This window comes from Acinonyx jubatus, chromosome C1, assembly GCF_027475565.1.
Source record: "Acinonyx jubatus isolate Ajub_Pintada_27869175 chromosome C1, VMU_Ajub_asm_v1.0, whole genome shotgun sequence".
In the NCBI taxonomy this organism is placed as follows: Eukaryota; Metazoa; Chordata; class Mammalia; order Carnivora; family Felidae; genus Acinonyx; species Acinonyx jubatus.
Genome location: NC_069381.1, coordinates 19,168,444 through 19,194,692, shown reverse-complemented (window position 1 = coordinate 19,194,692; position 26,249 = coordinate 19,168,444). Strand labels below are relative to the sequence as shown.

Here is a 26,249-nt window from a genome sequence, read left to right as displayed (position 1 = left end):
TTTCCCTGAGCATGGAGCCTGCTTAAGATTCTCTCTCTCTTCTCCCGTCTCTCTCCCTCTGCCCCACTTGTACTCTCTTTCTCTTTAAAAACTAAAAAAAATTAAAAAAAAAATTAAAGATCTCTCTTTTGACCCCACTTTCTCCCCTCTCTTCACCCCTTTTCCCTGTTCCTCCTAACAGCAAAACTCGCTTTCTCTGGTTCTTGTGTTCGCATTCTCTCTTTTTTATGTATTTATTTAGTTTAAAACATTTTTTGTTTATTTATTTTGAGAGAGAGAGAGAGAGAATGGGGGAGGGGCAGGAAGAGGGGGAGACACAGAATCCAAAGCAGGCTGCAGGCCCCGAGCTGTCAGCACAGAGCCCGACGTGGGGCTCGAACCCACGAACCGTGAGATCATGACCTGAGCCGAAGTCGGCCGCTCAACCGACTGAGCCACCCAGGCGCCCCTCGCATTCTCTCTTGAACCCATTCCAGTCAGGCTTTTGCATCCCAGTTCCCCATGAAAACTGCTTTTGTCAGTGTGGCCAGTGACCCTCACAGCCTTCCATCCGGTGGTGAACTCCGTTCCTCACCCCCTGGCATGCTCAGCAGCTCCTGACAGAGTCGGGGACGCCCACCTCTGTGGACCCTGGAGTTTGCTGCCAGGACACCCCACGGTGGGTTTTTCCCCTGCCTCGATGTCTGTTCCTCTTCGGTCTACTTTGCTGCTTCCAGGGCTCAGGGCTTGGACCTCTTCTCTACCCGTGTCCCCTGATGTCATCCAGTCCTGCGGCTTTAAGCGCCATCTCCATGCTGGCAAGTCCCACCTTTCTGTCGCCAGTTTAATCTCTTCCATGAATGTCGCCATTTGTCTAAACCCACCACTCGACATTTCTACTCTCTCACCAGCAAAACCTGATTTCGGCCGCGGTCTTGCTCTTTGAGTTACTCAAGCTGTAGTCCTCCCTCTTGTCTCTGCTCTCACATCCCCCTTTCCAATCTTTCAAGAATCCCCTTGGCTCTGCCTTCAAATTACATATGGAATCTCGTCACTTGTCCTCACCCCCACGACCGCCATCCTGTCCAAGTCGTCTCTCACTGAAATCACTGTGAGAGTTTCCTGAGTGGCTTCCCTACTGCCACCCTTTCTCCCCACACGGTCTTAATCAAACAGCCAGAGTGATCCTGATAGAAAGTAAGTCAGATCTTTCACACCCCTGTTCAGAATCCTCCAATGGCTCCCCATTTCTCTGAGGGTCAAAAGCCAACATCCAGCATCCTGCTGGGCCCATGTGATGTGGCCCTCTGGTCCCTCCTGACGCCCTCTCTGCTGCTCTTCCTCAGGCCTCCTTCCGTGCTGCTGCATAAGCCTCCCGCACTCCAGGCACTCACCCACTTCAGGGCCTGTGCACTGCCGTTCCCTCTGCCTGGAATGGAACACTGTTCCCGTATAGTCTCGTGGCTTCTTCCCACCTCCTTTAAGTCTTTGTGCAACTCTCAGCTCAGTGAGGCCCACCTTGACCACCCTTTTTATTTTTAATTTAATTTAAAAAATTTTAAGTTTATTTATTTAAGTAATCTCTACACCCAGCGTAGGGCTAGAACTCACAATCCTGAGGTCAAAAGTCACATTCTTTCATCCAAGCCAGCCAGGTGCCCCGACCACCCTTTTTAAAACATTGTCCCTTCCCTGCCTCCCCTTGCCCCGTCCCCCAGCCACCACCACTGCTTTTCTTATCTCGCTCTATTTTGTTTCCCATAGTATTTATCACCGCTTCCCATCCTATGTAATTTCTTATGTTTATTGTTATACCTACTAGATTACGAGCTCTATGAGGATAAGGATTTCTATTTGTGTGTGGATGTATTTTTAGCACCAAGAACAGATTGGCACATCATGGGTGTGCTCAATGTTTTTTTGAGTTAACGAATCTGTAACACTTACTTGTTGAGGACCTGGTCCATGCCAGGTCCTTGGCATGGTGCTGGGGATCCAAAGATGAAGGAGAGTGGTCCCTGCCTTCTGCCCCAGCTTTTGTTTGTTTTGAACAAAAGCACAGTGAGAGCCTGTTCGGCTGTGCCCCGCTCCCTCAGCCTGAGGCCTTGGATCCTTTGTGACTGTTGCTGCTGTGTATTTAGAGCCATCTGCCGGGGCGCCTGGGTGGCTCAGTCGGTTGAGCGTGTGACTTCGGCTCAGGTCATGATCTCATGGTCAGTGAGTTCAAGCCCTGCATCGGGCTCTGTGCTGACAGCTCAGAGAGAGGAGCCTGCTTCAGTTTCTGTGTCTCCCTCTCTCTGTGCTCCTCCCCCACTCGTGCTGTGTCTCTCAGAAATGAATAAATGTTAAAAAAAAAAACAACAACTTAGACCCCTCTGCCCACGATCCCGGGGCCCTCTCGTGAATCATGTCCAGTTGTGCTGCCTCACGATATTGCCATCCTGTTCTCTCCTGCCCTGCATCGAGGTGGCCCTGAATTTGCACCCACGGGCTAGCATGCAGAAGACTTCTTCCTGTTCAGCAGCTTTCCTGAGCTCGGAAATAGGCTTTCCGTTTTCTCACCCTTTCTGACCCAGGTGTGAATTCTGTCTCTACCACTTATCAGCTGTAAGGACCTTGGGTGAATCGGGTAGCTTCTGTGAGCCTCAGTTTCCTCAACTGTAAAATAGGGCTAATATAGTACTTAACTCATAGGGATATTGTGAAAAAGAAACAGTGCATGTTTGGCACAGTCTGTAGAATGAATTATCCTTCAGTAAACGCTGCCTTCTGTTACTAATTATTATCATTATTGAGTTGTTATGGGTTAAGCAAGTCGTTTATGAAGCACGTGTATAAAAGCACTGAACGAAGCACAGTTATACTGCGGTCACCATCACAGCCACTGTAATCAGTCCTTTTGGTATCCCCGGTGCTCCTCTCAAGGCTGACCCACTAAATCCATGGTAGCTACTCTTTGATCTAACCTGGCAAAGATTGACTTGACCGTCCTGTTTTTTTCCCCATTCAGACCTGAAAGAGGACTATGACCAGTGGAACAGCCTCATTGAAGGCATTGGACCGTCGCTCATCCCAGGGGCCCCACACCATCTGTCCAGCCTGTAGGCACAGCTGGCCATTTGTGAAAGGTCACTGAGCTGAGTTCCCATTCGGGGCCTGCGCAGGGACACCCGTAGCCTCCTATCGAGAAGTGGCTGATGGTGACCCTTCTTCGCAGATTAAGAGGATGAAATCACACTGCTGATTAGATAACTGGGTACTTTGATCTTGGACTTGTTGATCTCAAACTCATGCTGGGGTGTGGATCACTTACTGATTGGCAAACTGACTTTCTGGGAACTGAACCCTGATGGTGTGGGGAACAAGCAGTGGGGTAGAGTTGGTGGGGGGTGGGGGGGTGCTTCCAGCCCCAAGCTCTATTAACCCAGTGGCCTACTCCCTCACCTCGGGCCAGTGTGGCTTCTGCAGTGGAAGGAAGGAAGCCGAAGGATGGAGTGAAATTTCCACCTTCAGGACCTTTAGCCCAGCCTCGCACTGTCTCCTCCCACCTCTCCGCCTTCTCCCTCCCCAGGGCCACTTGGTAAGTTCTGATCACTTTAGGTAACTTCCTAGGATAGAGACCACCATTTTCTGTTTATTTTCAAGCCTTCTTGTTGCATGAAACATCAGGACTCAGACTTGTGAGCCCACGGAGGAGGGCAGAAGCATTGTCCTCACAGCCTAGGGAGGGAAGCGCAGTCCACACTGGTATCACAGACGTTTCTGGATGTCATGGACTTTTGCTAAAAATGTATCTTGACAAGAATCAACACAAGTTGGTTGAGATGGAAAAGATAGATTAACACCATTAAGTGGCCTTTTGAACAGGCCCTTGCCACAAGAGGGAGGTAGTTTGGTTGGTTAGAATTCAGGCAACCACCCCTGGAGAGGTCTAGGGACTCTTTGGTCTTGCCCCTTACGTCAGATACCATGAGCCTCCAACTTGCCTGGAATCAGGGTGCTGTAGTCTGTTTTCTGGCTCTGAGGCCCTAGCCTCAAATGTAAGTCAAGATATAGACTGAATTTCCATTCTGTTCCATTTATAATATGAATGATATTAATACTCATGCTTGCCTAATGATATGTTGGAATATTTTCTTTATTTAATCTGCATTAGAGCAAGATGGCGAGCCATCTGGAAGTAACTTTTCCTTCTGTCTTTCTTTGTTCACTTACCACTTATGCCCATGTGGAAAAAGACTTTAAAAGGAAAGGAAATCTTCCTGGGGATCGAATTCAAAGTTGTCTGGGAACATCAACCTGAAACCCTCCTCTCCACTACTCTAGACTTCATACCTCGGCCCAGGTAGTAGGGGACCCCAGATGAGGCAGGAGCAAAGGGGAAATGCATCTACACAGTAGGTCCAAGGTCAGTGCCACCAAAGCAAGCTGGGACCATGTCTTCCATCTTGTGACAGCTCTTCTCTCTAAGATGTGAAGCGTCAGCTCCCCTGACGCTATGGACCTTGGGAGGATCTATGAATTCCAGTGAGACAGAGCATAAGGAGAATATCATTTCAGTGCTGGGCTCTAGAATTCTGTATCCTGGTTTTGAGTCCTGACTCTACCACCACTGAGTAAATTTGAGCAAATTATGTTCTCTTTCCATTCTTAGTTCCTGAATTTCTAAAATGGGGATCTACATCATGAATTGTTAAGAGGATTAAGTGTAAAGATGAGTGACCCAAGGCTTATTTAAAAGTATGTTTCTGGGGCACTGGGTGGCTCAGTTGATTAAGCGTCCGACTCTTAATTTCCGCCCAGGTCATGATGTCACGGTTCTTGAGTTTGAGCCCCATGTAGGGCTCTGCGCTGACAGCATGGAGCCTGCTTGGGGTTCTCTCTCTCCCTTTGCCCCTCTCCCCTGCTCTCCCTCAATCTCTTTCTCAAGAGTAAATAAACATTTAAAAGTAAATAAATAAAAGTATGATTCCTACTTTCTGAATATGTGAGATTTTTGTAGTTATCTTCTAGCTGTTGTTTTCTGGCTTAATTGCTTTGTGGTCAGAGAAAATAACCCATATGGTGTTCATCCTTCAGGATTTGTGGAAACTTGCTTTTTGGCCCAGTATAAGGTCAGTTTTGTAATTTAAATGATTTAAAAGACTATATATAAGGAGTTTTGGCTTGCTTTTTTACTCAACAACACATTATGGACTTCCTTCTAGGAGAATGCATACAGATATTTAATAGAGCCTTCCAACCCCCGCATGGGGACCAGAGCCCCTCCACACTTGCAGAACCAGTGTCTACTGGTTCTTGAACCTGGGGCTGGTTCTGCAGATGCTGAGGGGCCAGTTCTGCCAGCATGAGCACATGAGACCCAACTGCTACCTTAGGCAAATAAAGAATGCAGGTATATTTTATAGAGAGGGTTCTCAGAAATTGGATCTATTTCCTCCACTCAGTTCATGTTCTCTGGTAATGACTCATTTATCCAGCAACGTTGGAGTAGGTGAATTTTTATATAATTGAAAATTATCCTGTAAGCTACAGAATATAATATTGACTTTTTTTTTTTTTAAGTAATCTCTACATCCAACACGGGGCTTGAACTCACAACCCCAAGATCAAGAGTTGCGTGCTCTACTGACTGAGGCAGCCAGGCACCCCCAATATTGACTATTTTGAATATCAGTCTACCGAAAAGATAATGCGGTTACTTCTTAATGTGAACCGACCTCCTTTAACTTTTTAGGATGTTTCTATTAAGATAAACCAGATTATATGGTAGTAACAAGCAACCCCAAACAGCAACAAAAGTTTATTTCTTGCTCATGTTCTTGTTCTCTGTTGGTTGGCTAGAACCTATCTGTGACCTATCTGTGACCAGGTCTAATGTGTGAGCAGTGGCGCACCCTTATCTGTAAAGATGTGGATAGCTGTTTGCACCTATCCTGTGTGGTCCCCAGCAGCTGTCCTTGTTCTTTTGGTTGCTTTTCAGAGTTTGTGTTTGTCTCCCTTGTAGTCAGACTGCCAGCCATCACTTTTCGTTGCCTTTCTTGCGCCAACCCCTCTTCACTTGAGATTTGTGATTTGTGGTCAGCCACATTATTTACAACTGTCTAAAGTAAAACTAGGTAGTCCCAGAGGGCTTTAGAGACTTCTGCAGTCAAAACGCACTGCCTTTAGCCCTTGGACTTTGTAATCCTTCCTTTGACTGCCCAGAAGGGATATCACAAGGCCTTTGGTCTTTTGTCCTGGTTTTTTGTTAGCTCCCAGGGTATCAAAAGACACCAGATAAATGGCCTTTAGATAAGTAAGGTGATCCGGCATATTATTTGGCATTTGCTGGTAACTTACATGCTAGCGAATCCTTTCCAAAAGCAAAGATGTCTCAGATTTCTCTTGTGTCTTGTTTCCCATCCCGTTATTCAACTACACCCATGGAAGCCTCCTAGTGGTGTTTTGTGAAGTCTCTGTGCAGGGCATGGTGCATCAGTGAGGAGGGAAGGGTAGTAAGCACAGACTGGAATGAGAGTCCTCATCCCTCCCGCTTCCTGGACTTGTCAGGCTGAGGCTGGTCGGGCTCTGGCTGTGCCCGCAGCACAGCCCCCAGGTACATTTCTAGTATACGTCTTGACATGCTGTCTGCTTGCTCATCCTCAAGAGGACTACTAGGCTCTTGAAATGTCAGTCGATGAACTCCAACTCCATGTGTTGGCCTTGTGTGGGACTACATCTGCTCCCCTTTTCTTCTGGGACACCACTTACCCCTGGGCCTGCAAACTGACAGAGGGAGGGACAGAAGAAGCCATACTCTGTACTCAGGACCCATCCTCCTTAAGAAGCTTACTTTCTGTCCCATCACAACCACACACAGATACCAAGTGTCCCTGGCCATTGCCGCGTAGCAAAGTAGCAGTGATGAGGTTCATCATCACAGCCTGGGTTAACGGGCCCTTCCTGTGAATCTAAGACTATGTTCAGGGCTTTACATGTGTCATCTTACTTCTCGCAGTAACCCCCTGAGGTGAGGTGCTATTGGCCTCATTTCATGTATGAGGAAACAAGAGCCTTAGAGAAGTGACTCGATCAGCAATCACAGCAAGAATTTGGCAAAGCTGGGGTTTCGGCGTCACAAGCCAAGCTCCTAATCACTGAGCCGTACTGCCAGATACACATACTCAGTTTTGCACCTGCTTCTGTCTTTTTAAACTGTCAGGGTATGAAGAATGCAATTTCATGAGAAATTGAATCAAAAATATGAAACTCCACGGGGCACCTGGCTGGCTCAGTCGGTGGGGCATAGGACTCTTGATCTTGGGGTTTTGAGTTCAAGCCCCATGCTGAGTGTAGAGATTACTTAAAAATAAAATCTTGGGATGCCTGGGTGCCTCAGTCAGTTAAGTGTCTGGCTCTTGATTTTGGCTCAGGTCATGATCTCACAGTTCGTGGGTTTGAGCCCCAGTTGGGTCCTGTGCTGACAGTGTGGAGGCTGCTTGGGATTCTCTGTCTCCCTGTCTCTCTCTGATAATTAATTAATTAATTAATTAATAAAATTTTAAAAATCTTGGGGGAAAAAACCCAAACTCAAAAAAAAAAAAAAAAGTCAAACTCCAGCAATTTCTATATGACATGTATTTAGATCCCATGACATCCTCAGCATTATTTATTGAGAAATGGGTTGGGGGAGAGAAATGCCCTTCACCGAGGACTGTGGGTGGGTCAGGTGCTCAGTTAGTTTGATTTATGAGGAAAGCAGTTCAGGTGTTAAGAAGGTGGTCTTTGAACTCAGACACCCCCAACCCCAGTAGCCCTGTGACTTCATGCTGTTTATTCGGTGAACTTTGTTTTCCTTGTATGTTTGCCTGTTTGCAAAATGAGAATTCTAATAGTATTTACCTCTTGGAGTTGTGGTGGTAATTAAATGAAGTTAATGCATGTAAAGCGCTTCGCCCCGTATCTATACGAGGGCTTAGTGAACATGACCTATGACTGGCATTGTTTTCCTTGCTCCTCCTCACGTGTCTGTGAGGTCAGGTATCATTTGCCCTTCGCCGAGTGGACCCCAGTGGTCCTGGTCTAAGTTCTTACGCCAGCCTGTCCGGTTCCCCAGGCCCCTCCCTTGCAAGAAGCCTGCTCACTGCCACCCAGCTGCTTCCACTGCGTGAGGATGGATCCACTGGATGAAGAGACAGTTCCGTTCTCTTTGCCCTGATTTCCCTGCTCCGCACATCAAAGCTCAAAGCCCACACTGCAGTTCTAGCCTCTCTTCACCACCAGGGAGAGTCTCCGCTCCTAGGTTCTGGTTTGGGTTTGAGTTTCACACCTGATCATCCGAGCACACAGGTCTATGCACCGGCTGTAACCCAAAGGTGGGCGAGTCAGAGGGCTGCGTAGAGGTTAGTCGGAGGGAGGAGGACCTGGGGGTGGGGAGTTTGTGGCAGAGGCTAGTTGCAGGAATTATCGTCTGCCGTGTTGGAGGCGGGCGTGGGGGGGTTAAAGCGCCCCGTGACCTCCTCGGGAGACACTCCTCCAGCTCTCCCCCCTCACTGCCTGCTCTGATTTCCCCCCAGGTTCTCTTGTGTCCTCCCACCGGCCGGTTGCCAGGACCTTTGAGGCTAGTCTCCCGGCCGCTCACCCCTGGACTCATTTTTACAGTCTCCTGGACTCCAGTCCCTTTCCCCCTGCGTCCTGTTGCCAGATCCGCCGACAACACTACTTTTGTTTCAAAACGCCAACCTGGCAAGGGGGTCTGATGGGAAGAGGACCAAACTGCTTGTTTGGAGCCCAGGGTTTTTGTCTCGGCTCTCAGTCACCGTCTCTCTTGTCACCGTCTTTCTTGCTCAGCGCCTTTCCTCTTGTGAGTTCAGTTTCCCTGCCTGTAAATTGGGATACGGGGTGGTGGGTGTTGACTTGGCTGATCCCTGAGGCCCGTGCAGTTGTGCTGTTTCCTGGCTCCGTCACGGAGTGGATTTTCCTGTGGGATGACATCTCACCCCCTCATCGCGGCTGGTCCTGCCCTGCCCCTCCTGTCCTCTGCTTCTTACCACGCACTTTTCCCACAGTCCCCCTCAAGTGTGTGCCCACCCATTCCCCAGACGAACACGCATGCCCTTTCTCACAATGTTTTCTTCCCAGTCTCCTCCCTGTACATCCAAGTACTGCTAATCTTTTAGGCCCCATTTGAGCTCCTGCTCTTCTGTGAAAGCCTTCCTGCTTAGACTCACCTAACGTTTGATCTCTTGGCCTCCTGCTCCCCAAGAGAAACACAGCCGTGCCATATTTAGTATTGCAGTTAATGACGTTATTCCAGGAGTAGGACCCATCTGTTGCGCAGGACAAGCATCCTCCTGTTGACTGACATGGGGAGCAGGGATCACCGTCCCCTCCCCTCTTGTCCCCCTGATCAGCAGGCTGCTTGTTTCCCAGGCAGACTTGGGAACAGCTGGTGTTCACCCAGCCCTCCGATGCCTCCAGCTGCCCCTGCTTCCTTTTCTTGGGGTTTTCCCAGATCCCAAGTGTGGGGCCCGGGGCAGACCCAGTGGCACTGAGGCCGAGGGCAGCTGGAGCGAAAGGAGATATGGAGATACTTGGACACGTAGCGTTTGAGAGTTAGAAGGAGGGCAACACTGAGCACAAATCATACCGATACTGAAAATGAGGGAAAGTTTGCCAGCTTATTTTTCCCATCTTGCTTTCACCTAAAAAAAGAAGCTGCTCAGAAACACAGTCCTCCTCAGCCTGCTAAGCCAGATGGTCCCTAGATGCACAGCCTGCCAAGAGTGCGTGCATAATTCTTCATTTTCATGGTGTCACATCCAGGTCTGAATCCAGACACTGACACTTTCTTACCATTTGATCTGGAGCCAGTGAACCCTCCGGAGCCTTTATTTTCCTATAAAATGGGGTCATTAATGTCTGCCTTGCCCACCTCAAGATTCGGGGCGGTGGGGGGAGGGGTTCAATATAAGACATAGGGCGCTTTGTAATTTACAAGACTCTAGACAAATATATGTTGCTATTAATAACAAAAGTGCCATATTTTGTTTCTTGCCAGTGTGCTGCTATATAATGAGCACGTATTTTGTGCCAGATTCTGTGCTAAGTGTTTTACATACATTGTATCGTTTAATCCTAACACCATCCCTGTAAGGTATTACGTGTATCCCCATCCAACAGATCAGGAAAAGGAGGTTCAGGAAGGTGTACTAGCTCGGCCACAGTCACCCAGCAGGTAAGTAAGTCCTGGGGTCAGGATCGGAACCTAAACTGTTGGGTTCCAAAGTCAGTGCTCTCAGTTTCTGTTCATCCCTACCTCACAAAGAGAAAGCAGTTCTGTACTACCCTATATAGGTTAAAATAAGCCATGATTTGATCTCCAGTAAATTCCCTGAACAGTTGGGTCATACAAAGACTGATTTTGGGGGAAGGTCCAACTGAGTCCTGATGGTACACCTTTTCTAGCAGTAGAGATGGGCTGGTTCCAACAGTCCATCCATCATCTCTCCACCTCATATAAAGTTAACAGTTCAGAGAACAAACCCATTAGTTCTGTACTCTATAAACCATGAAGCCAACCAATTGGCAGAAAGAAAATTTCTAATCTTTAACTTACATACTGCAGATCAGTGAGTGTCAGCTCTAGATGTACATCAGAATCACTTTAGAACTGCATAAAAATACAGATGCCCTGGCCATGTCTCCAGAGACCCAGAGAAGCTGATCAGCAGGTATAGGGTGGGCTCCAGGTGTGTGTGTGTGTGTGTGTGTGTGTGTGTGTGTGTGCGCGCGCGCGCGCGCACGCTAACTGTGATAAGCTCCAGGGGTATTCCTGATATGCAGCCTAGTTTGAGAACCCCTGTTATGGCTTAACACTATTAGCCTATCTTTCACTTTGTTCTGGAACAAGAGTAATTACTAGCTGAAAATACAGAATCATTAAATTTTAGAACTGGAAGAACCTTTAAATCTTTTGGTGCATGAGGAAACCAAAGCTCAGGGAAGTTCAGCATGTAGTTGGAAGATTTGAATTAATATCCAGATCTGAATTCTAATGTAGTGTTTTAGATGCCTCCATACATGCCAGAGTTTTATTGGATTATTAAGAAAATCTTCCGGGGCACTTGCGTGGCTCAGTCGGTTGAGCATCTGACTTTTGGTTTTGGCTCAGGTCATGGTCTCATGGTTTGTGGGGTCGAGCCCCGCAGCAGGACTGCTGTTCCACTCACAGCTCATGGAGACTGCTTGGGATTCTGTCTCCCTCTCTCTCTGCCCCTTCCCTACTGGTGCTTTCTCTCTCTAAATAAATAAATAAAAATAAATTAAACATTTAAACTGGCAATAAATTAAGTTTTGAAGAGAAAGAAAGAAAGAAAGAGAAAGGAAGAAAGAAAAAAGAAGAAAGAAAATCCTCAGGACCCACTCACCATGACATCCATGATTTCCAGAAGTCATACCTTGGATTTTTTGTGTGGGGAAGAAGCATGGCTGAAAGGTCTATGAGAATCAACTCAGATAGCCTTTCTCACATGTGTTCATTCACGCTACAATCACTTACACGGCTGTACATGGTTGTCTGTGTCCTCATGGGACTGAATCTAGAGGGTAAGAACGTCAAGTCAGCAGTTAGGCCCTGTGTCACGAGTGCTATAATAGGGGAGATCTAAGGCTCAGAGCAGCACAGGGTGATTAGTTCAACCTCAGCAGCGGAGAAAAGCTACAAAACCCTCGCAGAGTATCATTTACTTGAGCTTGGTATTTGTATTAGTTATCTATTGCTGCATTATAACCCCAAATTTAGCAGCTTTGCACAGCAAACGTTTATCTCACACTTGACGGCTCAGGAATTCTGGAACTGCTTAGCTGGGTGGTTCTGGCTTAAGATCTCTCGTAAGGTTGCAGTCAAGATGTCAGCTGGGATTACAGTCATCTGAAGGCTTGACTAAGACTGGAGAATCCACTTACCAGCCGGCTCACTCACATGGCTGTTGGCAGGAGGCCTCACCTCCTGGAGCTCTCCATGGGGCTGCTGCTCAAGACATGGCAGCTGGCTTCTCCCAAAGTAAGTGATCCAAGAGAGAGTAAGATGGAAGCCACAATGTCTGTTATGTCCCATCCTTAGAAGTCCTACGCCATCGTATCCACAGTATCACATGACACAGGCCAGGCCTATTCGGTGTGGGAGGGGACCTACAAGGGTGTAAACACCAGGAGGTGGAGATTACTGGGGGTCATCTTGGAGGCCAACCACCACAGTATTGAAGATGAATGGGATCTTCCAGATGGGCAAGGGAGAAGGCCTTCCAAGCACAAGAAGTAACATGCAAAGGCACAGAAATATAAATAGCAAGGCTTAGCATATGCAGGACATTGTAACTGGTTTGAAGAAAATAGGTGAGAAATGGAGATAAAGGGGAGCTTACTGAAGAAATCAAGACCTTCTATGTCAAGGGAAGGAGTTAGGCCCTTATCCTCTCTAACTATCCAAAATTAAACAGAAACATCTAAACTTTAGCAGCCCCAAGTAAGTTCCCATCAACCTAAATTGCCTATTTATAAATTTCCAAACCGAATGTTGATGCCAACATTCTTACAGTAACATAATCACTCTGGAGAGGCTTTTCCCCCCCTGCTTCACACTTTCGTATGTGCATTTCTCTATTTCTGCATGGTCCTCCCATCCAACAGGAGAGTATTAATTAGGAGCATGGCCTTCTGAGTCAGCTGGACCTCTGAATTTGAGTCCTGATGTCATCACTTATTAACTTGTCGGGTGATGGAACCTCTCAGGGCTTCAGCTAACTCATCTGAAAAATGCAATCATATCTACCTCAGAAGATGCTCGAGGATAGCAAATGAGATCATGCATGCCAAGACCTCTCCTCAGTGCCTGGCACATAGTGCTCAATAAATGTTTATTATTATCCAGCATTCCAAATGACATTTTTAAAAGTTTATTTATTTATTTCGAGTGGGGGTGGGGGCACGGAGAGAACAAGAGAGAATCCCAAGCAGGCTGCGCACTCAGCACAGAGCCCAATGCAGGGCTCGAACCCATGAACTGGGGGATAATGACCTGAGCCGAAGTCAAGAGTCAGATGCTCAACCAACTGAGCCATCCTGGCGCCTCTACAAATGACATTAAAATTTTTTTGTTATGTTTTTATTTATTTTTGAGAGACAGAGAGAGACAGAGACAGAGCATGATTGGGGGAGGAGCAGAGAGAGGGAGACACAGAACTGGAAGCAAGCTCCAGGTTCTGAGCTGTCAGCACAGAACCCAACGCAGGGCTCGAACTCGTGAACTGTGAGATCATTACCTGAGCCGAAGTCAGACGCTTAACTGAGCCACCCAGGCACCCCTCAAATGACATTTTAATATTCTGTTGCATCAACCGGCACCCTTTTGTTTGGGTCTGCTTAGCAGTTGCCCCCCATTGCCAGGGTTTTGAGCCATTTTTAGTTGTTTTTAGCTATAATAGTTTACATTTCTTTGTTTAAATTGGTGGGGTTTCTCTTTAAAGTTCTTTCCCTGATATTGTTTTTATCTTTTCTTTCTTTCTTTCTTTCTTTCTTTCTTTCTTTCTTTCTTTCTTTCTTTCTTTCTTTCTTTCTTTCTTTCTTTCTTTTACAAATTCTTGTGTCGAGGGCTGACTTTCGATAGATCACAGCAAGGTCCCTAATATTTTAGATGTAGAAGTTGAAGATTGGAAAGATGAAGTAACTTGTCATACAAAGATCTTCCTGCTTGTTAGCGTCAGAGCCAGGAGCAGGGCCAGTCCCAGACACCCTGAGGCTTACTTACCCTTGTGTTCTTTCTCCCCTGCCACCCAGACCGCATAGTCCCTGGAGACTTGAAGACAGGCCCTTCTTGCCTTCTCTTCTCCAGGCTGGGTGATTTTGCTCTCCCAGTGTGCCCTCTGACATCTCCTCTCCCACCCTTTCATCATCCTAGAGGCCCCTCATCAATCCACTATAATTGGAGCAGCATCCCTGCTGGTCCCCTGAGGCATGGGAGCAGACGATGACTAATGCTTTGGAGACCAGGACTCATCTCTTGGCGCCTCTGGATCTCTGTTGGTTGATGGTGTTGCATTCAGATGGGGATGGGGATCCTGTCTGACTCATACCCCTCCCTCCTACCTGGAGCACTGTCTGATTTCATCACATCCACCTTTCCAGAACAGGTGGAGGGACCAGAGAGACCATTCTCTAACTTACCCCCTGGTATGTACAAAATGAGGAAACAGGCTCAGTGACACAGGTTGATCAGTAGCGGATCTGGGACTGGGACCCAAGCCAGGACACTTCCAGTGTGATGTTGGGGAGAGGGCTTTGGAGCCAGGCGGGCCTGGGCATGAAACCCAACTGGGTGAACTTGGGCAAGAGAGTTAAATGATGGCCAATTTCCTCTTCTGTAAAATGGCAATACCCAGCTCAGGGATGTGATAAGGAGTGAATGAGATAACTGATGTAGAGTACGGAGCACTGTGTGCAATAAATGGTAGGTAGTCAGTAGAGCCCAGTGCAGTTAAGAGTCTGGGCTTTGGAATCAGAGAAACTATTCAAATCCTAGACACCCATTCGTGAGTTGAGCTGTGTGATCTTGGACGACTTATTTAACAAGAACTAACATTAAATTTACTTGTTGCAGGCATTATGCCAAGTGCCTTAGAGATATTATCTCATGTGATGTTCACAACAATTTTATGAGATGGGTCCCATCAGTATCCTGTTTTTATGACCGAAGATACTGAGGCATGAATCAATTTAGTAATTTGCCCTCACCGTCCTGTATTTTCTGATTATTCTCTAGTTTAAGTTCTTTCCTGCCAAACACACCCATCTTCTTCCCTCAGTGCTGAAGAATTCCCTCCTGCTTTTGAGCTTTGGGACACGCCACAGTCTCTTAAAAACCCTCTCCCCTCTTCATCAAGTTCCGTTCCTTCCCTCCATTCCCGTGTTGCTGGTGACTCTCCCCCGCTGCAAAACCCACCCTGCAAGCCGCACTCAGGCTGCTCCAGCATCTCCTCTGCCCAGTCAGCTGTCAGCGCCTGGGATCGATTCCGCAGGGTTGTTAAGTGCTCGTTGTACACACTGGTCCCCCTTCACACAAAGGACTTCACGAAGGACGAGCGTCCCCAGCAATTCAATTCAACCAACATCACACCTGCTTGTGTCACTGCTGGACCACGTGTTGGGTACTGTCCTGAATGTTAAACCAGGCTGACAAATCACATACTGCTCACCCCTGCTCTATAAAAATGAAATTCAGATTTCACACCCAAAATGCAGAAGTCTGAAAATATGCATAAGTGTGGAATTTGGGCCAACACTCATTGGGAACACCAGTAAGTTGGTGCAACCACTTTAGAAATACTGTACAGAAGGGCACCTGCGGGGCTTAGTTGGTGGAGCATCGGACTTCAGCTCAGGTCATGATCTCACGGTTCGTGGGTTTGAGCCCCACATCGGGCTCTGTGCTGACCGTGGGGAGCCTGCTTGGGATTCTGTCTCCGTCTCTCTCTGGCCCTCCCCTGCTCACGCTCTCTCTCTCAAAAATAAATAAACATTAAAAAAATACTGTACAGAGTCAGAGATGCACCTACAATCAGCAAGTCTATTCCCAGGCAAGCCTGAAGAAACCCTTGCTCACGTGTATAAGGGAACACACACAAAATTATTTCTTGCAGCACATACATGTTTCTTCATAACAAAATGTATTGTTTCCTAAAAAGCTCCAACTAGAGTTTTGGTGGTGTTTTTTTTTTTTTAAGATTATTTATTTATTTTGACAGAGAGAGAGGGAGAGAGAGAGAATCCCACAAAGGCCCCAGACTATCAGCACAGAGCCCGTCTCAGGGCTCAATCTCACAACCGTGAGATCATGACCTGAGCCGAGATCAAGAGTCAGATGCTTGGGGTGCCTGGGTGGCTCAGTCGGTTGAGCGTCCGACTTCAACTCAGGTCATGGTCTCGCAGTTCGTGGGTTCGAGCCCTGTGTCGGGCTCTGGACTAACAAACAGCTCAGAGCCTGGAGCCTGCTTTGGATTCTGTCTGTCTGTCTGTCTGTCTCTCTCTCTCTCCCTCCCTCCCCTGCTCATGCTCTGCCTCTCTCTGTCTCTCAAAAATAAATAAATGTTAAAAAAATTTAAAAAAAAAAGAGTCAGATGCTTAACTGACTGAGCCACCCAGGTACCCTGAGCTCCAACTAGAGTTTTAAAAAATAATGAAAGTACTGAAGTTTTTGAAATCACATTTCATTAAAAAAATTTATTGTGGTAACATATACATAGCATGAAATTTACTCTTTTAATCACTCTTAAGTGTACAGTTCTGTGGTATTAAGTGCTCTCACATCGTGCAACCTAAAAATCCTGTGTTTCTTGCAGCGCCTGGCTGGCTCAGTATGTTAAGTGTCCGACTTTGGCTCAGGTCATGATCTCATGGTTCGTAGGTTCGACCCTCTGTCGGACTCTGTGCTGACATCTCAGAGCCTGGAGCCTGCTTGGGATTCTGTGTCTTCCTCTTTCCCTGCCCCTCCCCCACTCATGCTCTGTCTCTCTCGCTCTCAATAATAATAATAATAATAATAATAATAATAAACATTAAAGAAAAGTGTTAAAAACCCCGTGTTTATTAATGAGCACGGGTTTAAATACCTAGAAGGTAGAACCTAGTAAATCAGGAAACATCTATGTGGTTAACAAAACACTGAATAACCTGTTTTAATTTATCCTGGCATTAAACTGCCCTTTTTTTTCTTGTTGACATAAAAGACATGTGCTGTTATTTTTTTTTTCTTCCTGATCCTTGTCCTTCTATTTCTACCCCAACTTTTTATTATGAAAAATTTCAAATAGAGGGAAAAGCTGAAATCATAGTACAGAAAAACACCTGTAGGTCCACCACCCGGGTTCCCTAATTTTGAGACTCTTGTTCATGCAGTTTATAAAATACTGCCTTCAGAGGTCTTTTGGGTTCATTCCTCGGTTTCCTGTATCCCATTCAGGGCCATTCCTTTCTGGGATTCCTTTTTGTTTTGTGTGAGTATGCATGCTTCTTTGAAAGTTCTTTGAAAGGGAAACTTGGGGTCCTTGGGGGACCTCAGGCGTATGTTAATTTGGCTGGGGAGACAATTCTACATACAAATTCACTTTTTCCCTTAGAACTTTGAAGACCCCACTCTTTTGTCTTCCAGGATGCAGTACTGTTGGTAAGAGATCTGATGCCAATCTACATCTTGATCCCTTATCTCTGGGAACTCTGGAGGCCAACTTTTATCCTCGGGAGGTCAGATGCTTCACCACTATGTGCCTGGGTATGTATCTCTTTTTGACTGAAAGACAATTATGAATAAAGGACTTGGTTGATTAGTACAGATAGATGGATGGTGTAGGTTCCTCTGAAGCATGGGAGGTTTTTTTTCACAGAGGATCTCTTTCCTGTGTGGGAGGTCTGACTGTGGGCTCTGATAAGTGGGCAGGGCCAATCAGAAGCAAGCCTCCCTTTAGGCAATCTTGGAATCCCCGGCGTTCTAAAATAAGGAGTGGAACAATGTGTTAACTGGTCTGTTAGTTGCAACGGCCAGAAAACAGGCATGATCCAGCTTAAGCAAAAACAATTTACTGGCTTACAGAGTTCGAAGTGGGGTTGCTGGCTATCTGCATGGTGTCAAGATGGCTGCCGACAGCCCCCTGACTCCCATCATCTTTATCTACAATCTTTATCCATGTTTGTCCACAGTCCCAGAGGAAGATCCTGGAGTGTTCTTTCCCAGGGACCGTATTATTAGACTCCAAGGAAGGGATTGACTCTGCTTGGATTCTGTATCTTAGCCAGGTCTTAGACCAGTCACTGTGGACAGGAGATAGGTACTGAAATTGGCCAGGACTGACCCATGGCCCACTTCCTATGCCTAGTGCAGGCCTGACATTGTGACTGTTTTCCAGAATCATGTGGGATGGCAGAAAGGCAGGCAGCCCCGCAAAGGGCACAATTCCCGGCAGGTAGACCACCCATATTCGCATAAGGATTCTGGGGCATTTCGTTGCCAGATGGAGTTGCCTCTTCTTTTCCCTTCTGGGACCTCTGGCTTTTTCACTTAAGCACCCTCCCTGAGATCTCTCGTTTTGTTGGGAAAGCACTTCTAGTACCTTTAGCAGATTTGAAAGCAGCCATTCATCCCTGGAAGGCATTGGCACAGCACTATCATATGAGGACATCTACCCTAAAAACCACATCATTAAATTTATAATTTTTGAAAAATGTTTATTTATTTACGTTTGAGGGGGGGCGAGCAGAGAGAGAGGGAGACAGGGAATCCCAAACAGGCTCCATGCTGTTAGCATGGAACCTGACATGGGGCTCAAACCCATGAACCGTGAGATCATGACCTGAACCGAAACCAAAAGTCAATTGCTCAACTGACTGAGCCACCCAGGAGCCCCTTTCATTTTTTTTTTTTTTTCTTACTATCGAGTGGTACATGCAAAGCAGACATCCTCCCTTCCACTCTGCACCCCACTCAATGCCAGCTCTCACTGCAGTGGAGAGGGGGTCAGAGACATGGTAGAAATCAGGAATGGAGTCAAGGTCGGGGGGGCATGAGAGTCAGGGGTAGGTGAGGGTGTGAGAGAAAGTAAGGATTGGATATGCCTTTCAGAAGCTACTTGGTAATTTTTATTTGTTTCAAGCTTTTTTCTTTAAGTTTATTTATTTATTTTGAGAAAGAGAGAAAGCATGAGCAAGGGAGGGGCAGAGAGAGAAGGCAAGATAGAATCCCAAGCAGGCTCCGAGCTATCAGCACAGTTCTCTTCAATCTCACCAACCGTGAGATCATGACCTGAGCTGAAATCAAGTGTCGGACCCTTAACTGACTGAGCCACCCAGGTGCCCCTGTTTGTTTCAAGTTTTTATTTAAATCCCAGTTAGTTAACATACAGAGTAATATTAGTTTCACAACTAGAGTTTGGTGATTCATCACTTACATACGATACCCAGTGCCCATCACAAGTGCCCTACTTGGTAATTTTTAATGATAATTTTTTTTTCAACGTTTTTTTATTTTTGGGACAGAGAGAGACAGAGCATGAACGGGGGAGGGGCAGAGAGAGAGGGAGACACAGAATCGGAAGCAGGCTCCAGGCTCTGAGCCATCAGCCCAGAGCCCGACGCGGGGCTCGAACTCCCGGACCGCGAGATCGTGACCTGGCTGAAGTCGGACGCTTAACCGACTGTGCCACCCAGGCGCCCCTTTAATGATAATTTTTATTTTGACTGTTCTGTCATTTCAAAATGTCCCTCATATCAAAGTGGCTTTGCCAAGCTGCCCTGCTTTGAGGCCCGGTTAGAATGAGACTCAGATAGCTGATTCCCAGGCCAATACTCTTATCAGATAGTGCACAGTCTCCTTGCAGAGAGGGGCCAGACCTCAGCAGGGCAGACTCCAGCCCCAAGCTCTGCCCTCATTTGTCCTGCAGGTTACTGCCTGAGCAGATGTTCCACCGATCCTATGTTTGGCTCCCCGCACCCCCTCCCTCTTCCTCCTGGGTTCAGATCAGGAAGGCGAGTGTGGAACAGGCAAGAGTGAGCTAGCGGGCTGCTCCTGCCCTCTGCCCCTGGCCCTCTGTCTCTCCAGCCTCCTTGTCTTCCATAAATAAGGCTGACCCAGAGGATGTCTTCACCTCCTTGTTGCACCCTGTTCAAAACTCGGGAGCTACAAGGCCTGTAGACCTCCTCGATACTGCTGCCAGTGCCTGGGAAAGCCATAGGCCACGGCCCCTGCTGCCCTTGGAGCCCTGGATAGAGCCACTGCCTCCCCAGAGAGCAGTCCCTCCTCGTAGTAGGGTCTCAACCTTGAATTGAAATTTTTGGTTTTAATTTAGTTTCTCTTCCTTTTTTACCCTCTTGTATTTTCCTACACACATACCCCAGCACCCCCGTTCTTTAAGTAAGAGATGCTGTCTTAGTTTGGGCTGCCATAACAAAATGTCATACACTGGGGGGCTTAAACAAGACACATTGACTTCTCACAGTGCCAGAGGTTCGGAAGTGCAAAATGAAGGTGCCAGCTGATTTGGTTCCTGGTGAGGGCCCTCTTCCTGGCCTGCAGACATCTGCCTTCTCCCTGTGTCCTCACATGACAGAAAGGGAGCCGTCTCTCTCTCTGTCTTCTCTTCCTAGAGCCACCAATCCCATCATGAGGGCCTCACACTCAGGACCCCATCTAAACCTAATTACCTCCCAGAGGCACCACTTCTCAAGACCATGCCATTCCAAGTTAGGGCTTCAACATATGAATTGTGGGGGAACACAAACATTCAGTCCATAGTAGATGCTTATTGTAGAAATTTTTGACAAATACAGAAAAGTAAAACAGAAGAAGAGTACAACCTATACTACCATGTAAAGGTAAACAATATTTAGAAATTTCTAGCATATTCCTTAAAGTATACGTATCAGGGGTGCCTGGGTGGCCCAGTCAGTTGGGCATCCAACTTCTGCTCAGGTCATGATCTCACGGCTCATGGGTTCGAACCCCATGTTGGGCTCTGTGCTGACAGCTTGGAGCTTGAAGCCTGTTTCAGATTTTGTGTCTGCCTCTCTCTCTGCCCCTCCCCCATTCACGCTCTGTCTCACTCTCTCAAAAAAAAATTAATCAATAAACAAAAAAAATTTTAAATATATATATCATACGTACAACTCTGTATCTCATAAGCATTTTCCCATATGAAAAACTCTTTGTAAACATTTTATAATACTTACATATTCACCATTTTATTTATTTATTTATTTTGAGCCTAACCCATGGCTTGAGCTCACAACCCTGAGATCAAGAATCAGATGCTTGGGGCTCCTGGATAGCTCAGTCGGTTGGGTGTCAGACTTCAGCGCAGGTCATGACCTCACAGTCTGTGGGTTCGAGCCCGCATTTGGTTCTGTTGCTGACAGCTCAGAGCCTGGACCCTGCTTCCTATGTTGTGTCTCCCTCTCTTTCTGCTCCTACCCTGCTCACACACACTCTCTCTCTCTCTCTCAAAAATAAATAAACATTAAAAAAAGAAAAAAAGAATCAGATGCTTAACTAACTGAGCCACCCAAGTACCCCTTGTATTCACCATTTTAAATGACTGAATAATATTTTATCCTATGACTATACCACAGGTTATGTGAGCAGTCTCCTGATGTTGGGTGCTGAACCTACTTTTACTTTTTGTTACTGTAAAAATTAACATTATTCCTTGTGACAGAACTCTTTTGTCTTGGCTATGGGAGTGGCTCCACAGTCTACATGTGATAAAGTTACATAGAACGAAATACACACACCCAAATGAGTGCATGTAAAATAGTGAAATCTGAATAAGGTGAGGATTGCATGAATGCCAGCATCTTGACCCATGATTATATGAGCTTTTTTATTGCCATAGACCGAACGTGTCCCGTGTCCCCTCAAAATTCGTATATGAAACTTAATCTCCAGTGTGATGGTGTTAGAAGGTGGGGCCTTTGTAAGGTGATTAGATCAGGAGGGTGGAGCCCTTGTGAATGGGGTTAGAGAGAGATACCAGAGTTCCTTAACCCGTTCTGCCATGTCTCTGCCATGTCGAGGATACAGCATCAAGGCAACCACCTCTGAACCAGGGAAAGGGCCCCCACCACACCTGTAACCTGCCAGCGCCTTCAGCTTGGACTTCCCAGCCTTAGAATTGGGAGGAATAAATGTTTTTTAAACGACCCCATCTATGGTGTTTTTGTTATAGCGGCCTGAACAGACGGAGACAGTTACCGTTGGGGAAAACTAGGTGAAGGGAATAGAGACTCTCTCAATATTATTTCTTATAACTGCCTGCTAATCTAAAAGTTAATTCAAGAGAAAAGGTTTTAGGGGCGTCTGGCTGGCTCAATCAGTAGAGCATGTGACTCTGGATCTCGGGGTTGTAAGTTCAAACCCCATGCTGGATGTAGAGATTACTTTAAGAAAAGTAAAGAAAAAAGAGAAGAAAAGAAAAGAGAAAAGAAAAAAGAAAAGGAGAAGCTTTTAGGAATCCACTGTAGTGGACATCTTCTTTGTGTGCATATACACATCTCAACTTCTAATTATTTCCTGTGGGTAGATTCCTATGAGAGAAATTACCAAATTTGAAAACTTGGTCGAAGATACGAACTCTCAGTCCCAGGACATAGAAGACCTACCTGCATGTCCGCAGAGGAGGAGGGGTTAGCCATACTCACAGACTGTTCTATAAACCCAGAATGCTAGTTCACTACTTACAATGAAAAGTGTGAGCGGAGGGGACCAGACTCCCTGTCATTTGGCCAGGGCTTTTGCTACCTGTAGACCCTCCACCGGCAGAGCCAGGGGAGTTAGGTGACATGATTCAAATGTTAAAGATATCAAGCTAAGGCTTACTACACACACCTCAGAAATAGGGCTGAACCATTGCTACCAGCGACAGACAAATGGGTTCTTGGGCCAGGGGCACCCCTCCCTTAGCAGTGCTTGAATGGGGACAGCCTATATTTGCCTTCTGTGCTCCTAAGGTTGATTAACCCCTGTTCCAATTAGCACGTTGTTCCTTTAGGCGTATGATTCTATTCTAGCGAGTTACAGCCAAATCTTGTTGACCCCAGAGCCCTTCTGTCTCATTAAGGCACTTGTTCATAACCCCTTGTTCAGTAGACCTGGAAGCCTCTGGAAGGCTCTGGAAGGCTCTGGAAGGCTCCTATCCCCAGTGAAATTGCATGCAAAATTTTGAGTGTATGGTCAAATGTGCATTTTTCTGGAGAGAGAGTTCGTTACATTTATCAGATTTTCAGAAAAGGATATCAGCTTAATAGTGAACATCACATGGCCCCCATGTTCTAGGCCTTGTACTCAGGGTTTTACATAATCTCATGTTATCCCCACTGAGTCCAAAAATTTGTCTCAAGTTATCAGTCTGCGCATGCTAAAGAACCTCTGTTTTCAAGTGACTTTGTATATCTTTTCTCTGGTACAGTCGCTATCTGTCCTACAGGGAAGTCTTATCCACCCCCCACCCCCACCCCCACCTTTTTTATCTTCCTAAATGAAGAAAAAGTTATTGGCAACAAGCACACCCACGATCCATGCCAGACGACGCTGTGGAACAGCTTTGTTGATTCTTCCTGGAGACTGAGCACCACTGTCTGTGTCAGCATCTCTAGTTACCTGTTTTATTTTCTTATTCACCGATCCCTGTGTGCACTCGAATTAACTTGTGAGCTAGCACCTCACATCTACATCTCACCCCCCTTGCCACCTTGAATGCCATCTTCCGCTCCCCTTCCTTCCAAACGGCAGTCCCGCTGTCTGTTTACTCTCCCTTTTACTCCATCAGAGTCTAGAACCCTTAGGTTTTCTAAAGGATCATCGGGTTGCTTTTTATCAAAAGCAGTATGCATTTCGATGCTAGCTTTCCAACAGAAAGTCAGGCAAGAGGCTTTGCAACATTCACTTATACACTGAATATTCATTAATTCAGATACTGTTTGTTCTAGGCACTACGGATATGGATAAAAATCTTGGCTTTCGCCAAGCCTAGTTTTCAGGGGAAGAGCACGGACTAAAACAAATAAACAACTGAAGATATAGTAAGTCAGATGTTTTTTGGGTTTTTTTTTTTTTGCCTTTTTTTAAAGACAGAGAGAGTGGGGGAAGGGCAGAGAGAGAGAGGGAGAGGGAGAATCCCAAGCAGGCTCCATGCCATCAGCACAGAGCCCCACGCGGGGCTCCATGTTACAAACCATGAGATCACGACGTGAGCCGAAATCAAGAGTCAGACGCTCAACCGACTGAGCCACCCAGGCACCCCAGGTCAGATGCTTTTAAGGGCTGAGAAGAGAAATAAAATAGGGGCAGGGCCTAGAGAGTGCCAGGGACAAGGCACTGCATGTTTACTTGGGGTACTCAGGGAAGGCCTCATTGAGAAGTGACAATCAAGCAAAGGCCTCTGTGGTGTAGTAGACAAAATATGGGTTTAGGGGTCAGACGGGCCTAAGTTCAAATAATGACTCTATACTTCTAAATGTGTGACCTTGGTCTAGACCTTAGCCTGGGCTTTAGTTTCTTCATATGTAGCATGCAGATACTTACGTCTGCTCCGTGAGAATGCCGTGAGATTGGAGCAAAATAAGGTATATAAAATGTCTAGCACCAAATACATGAATGGGAACCATGGTCATAGCTTTTGCTACATGACCTTGAGGGCCCATCCAGTCAGGGGTTCCTTTAGTTTTGGAGGGTCTTACTTGGGTCCAGAGTCCCAAGGCAGGGGCTGGAGACTCCTCCCTCCCTGAGTCCAGCACCAAAATGAGGTCTGAACCTTCTCTCGTGATGATTTAGATGCAAATCCCGCCACAACAATAATGTGAACACTCCTCTCTGAAAAGAGAGGCTTTTTGTTCTCAAGGAAGACCCTCTCTCTTCCCTGCCTGACAAGGGTGTGGTCTGCAGTCCTTTCCCGGATTGCAAAAACCTCCAATGATTCCACACCCTAGATCTATTTTCATCTCTCTACCACTTGTTTAAAATAAGGAGCTCATTGCTATTCTGCCCACGGCTGCGTCTAAATCATAACTGGGCTGGGAGTTGAATACATTTTTCTCTCTTCTGCTAAATACGACTTTTATCTTTCCGAGCCCACAAGCCCTCAGATGACAGTGTCTGCTTTAGCGGTCCGGGCGTGGGCCCCGGGGAAACACACAGGTGAGGGACCCCCCCCCACCACCCCCCCAGCTCACAGCGAGCTTCCCTCCCCATGACCTGTTTGTCTCCCACTGCAAATTCTCCCGCACCTGGAGCTAGCCAAAGCCACCTTCCAAGCTGTCACCTCCTCCTGTTTTCACCATCCTTCTTTCCTTGGTGGGGGCGGAGGCTTTGTGAGCCTTTGAGTCTCCAAGTCTGTCCTGTGAAGGCTTGAGACTCGGCACCCTCAGGACTTCTGTCTCCCTTTTTCTGATTCCTGTTATATAGGAGGGAGAAGATGAGCAACATGAGGAAGTTATGGAACTCCAAAACGCAATTTCATAAACATAATTTAAAAGAGATTTTTGACTCCGAAAAAAAATGATGTCATGCTCTAAATTCAGCCTGAAACTCGTGCTTCTTCATCTCTAATCTCTCCCCATCTAAGTCTTAACTCCTCCCGCATACCTCCTTTCCCTTTAGCATTATTACCATCATCTTATAGACCATCAAATCAGCCCCACTGGGGAGGGAGGTGAGTGGCTGGACCAGATTAGGATGTGAGGCTCCCCTGAGGGCAGATGAGCCTGAAGTGTCCCTCGACTGCCTCATTATTTTAATCATTATGAATTTTTCCTTTTCAGTTAGCCCCCGTGCACTTGTGATAAACCCTTGCCCCCACCACTGTAGACATCAAGAAAAAGAGTAAGTGTCCCTTTCTGTTGCTGGGGAGACTGAGAGTACCTGGGACCCCAGAGAGTCAGGAATACAAGATAGAGAATCAGAGCCAGCCTCTGCCTTAGCTGCAGAAATGGCCCTCTGAAAAAAAGGGTTTTTCCAGCAGTGGAGGTGGAGGGTGACGAGCCTATGACAAAATGGCAAGACAACAGCCTCTGAAGCTAGTCCGCCTCTCTTCAATCCTGAGTCTGCTATTTACTGGCTGTGTTACCCTGGACAAGTTACTTCACTTTTCTGAGCCTCAGCTTCCCCATCTGTAAATGGGAATGATAATATTTCTCCCTGGAGATGTTGTTGTAAGGATCACGTGAGATGATACATTAAAAAGTGCCTAGCACAGCGTGTGACAAATGGTAGCCGTAATCACCAAATGCCCACAGTGTGCGGACCCTGTGCCGGTCACCGGAAATGCTTACATGAATACGGCAGATATTTCGTCTTTGGGGAGTTGATTGTCCTGTGGATAGAACAGGCGAGCTAATGTTTACCGCACAGCACGATGGGAGTGGCGCTGTCTGCAGCGGTGAATAGAGCTCCCCCGTGTCTGCAGGTGACATTACTTGTGTGAGAGCAGAAACTGAACCCATAACCTTACTAATGGAAATGGAAAAAAAGTAATGATAATAGCAAGTAGCAACTGGCCATTTCCAGGCAGAGGGTTTAAAATCACAGTCACGGTAGCCAGTGACTTCTTTGTCTCCTCTGCAAGTCTTTACAATATCTGGTGATGAATAACTGAAGAGGTGAGTGTGGCTTTTCTAGGGCCTTAATAAAAGTAACTGTCCCTAAGGCCCCGTGCATACCAGCTCCTACTCCGATGAAGCCCGGCAGAGCCAGAACT

General features: G+C 46.7%; 1 protein-coding gene and 1 long non-coding RNA gene across 6 annotated transcripts in view; one reads left to right on the top strand and one right to left on the bottom strand.

The window, feature by feature from the left end:
• PAFAH2 (platelet activating factor acetylhydrolase 2) overlaps positions 1-23,596 on the top strand; it is a 62,783-nt gene extending 39,187 nt beyond the window's left edge. For 3 of the 5 annotated variants that reach the window (XM_053209330.1, XM_027060019.2, XM_053209337.1), the window contains 2 exons: positions 17,165-17,284; positions 23,485-23,596. In XM_053209330.1, the coding sequence (XP_053065305.1) occupies positions 17,165-17,284; positions 23,485-23,528 (164 nt within the window). In that variant the 3' untranslated portion in view covers positions 23,529-23,596. Of the gene's footprint in view, positions 1-2,989; positions 4,955-17,164; positions 17,285-23,484 lie in introns of those variants that run through there. The other 2 variants (XM_015075144.3, XM_053209339.1) reach the window with 1 other exon arrangement.
• Positions 11,397-25,885, bottom strand: LOC128313047 (uncharacterized). Its single transcript, XR_008293176.1, has 3 exons — positions 25,825-25,885; positions 24,781-24,947; positions 11,397-12,153 (listed from the first exon to the last, which is right to left on the bottom strand). It is a non-coding gene; the product is annotated as an uncharacterized LOC128313047 (long non-coding RNA).
• Between the last annotated feature and the right edge of the window lie 364 nt (positions 25,886-26,249).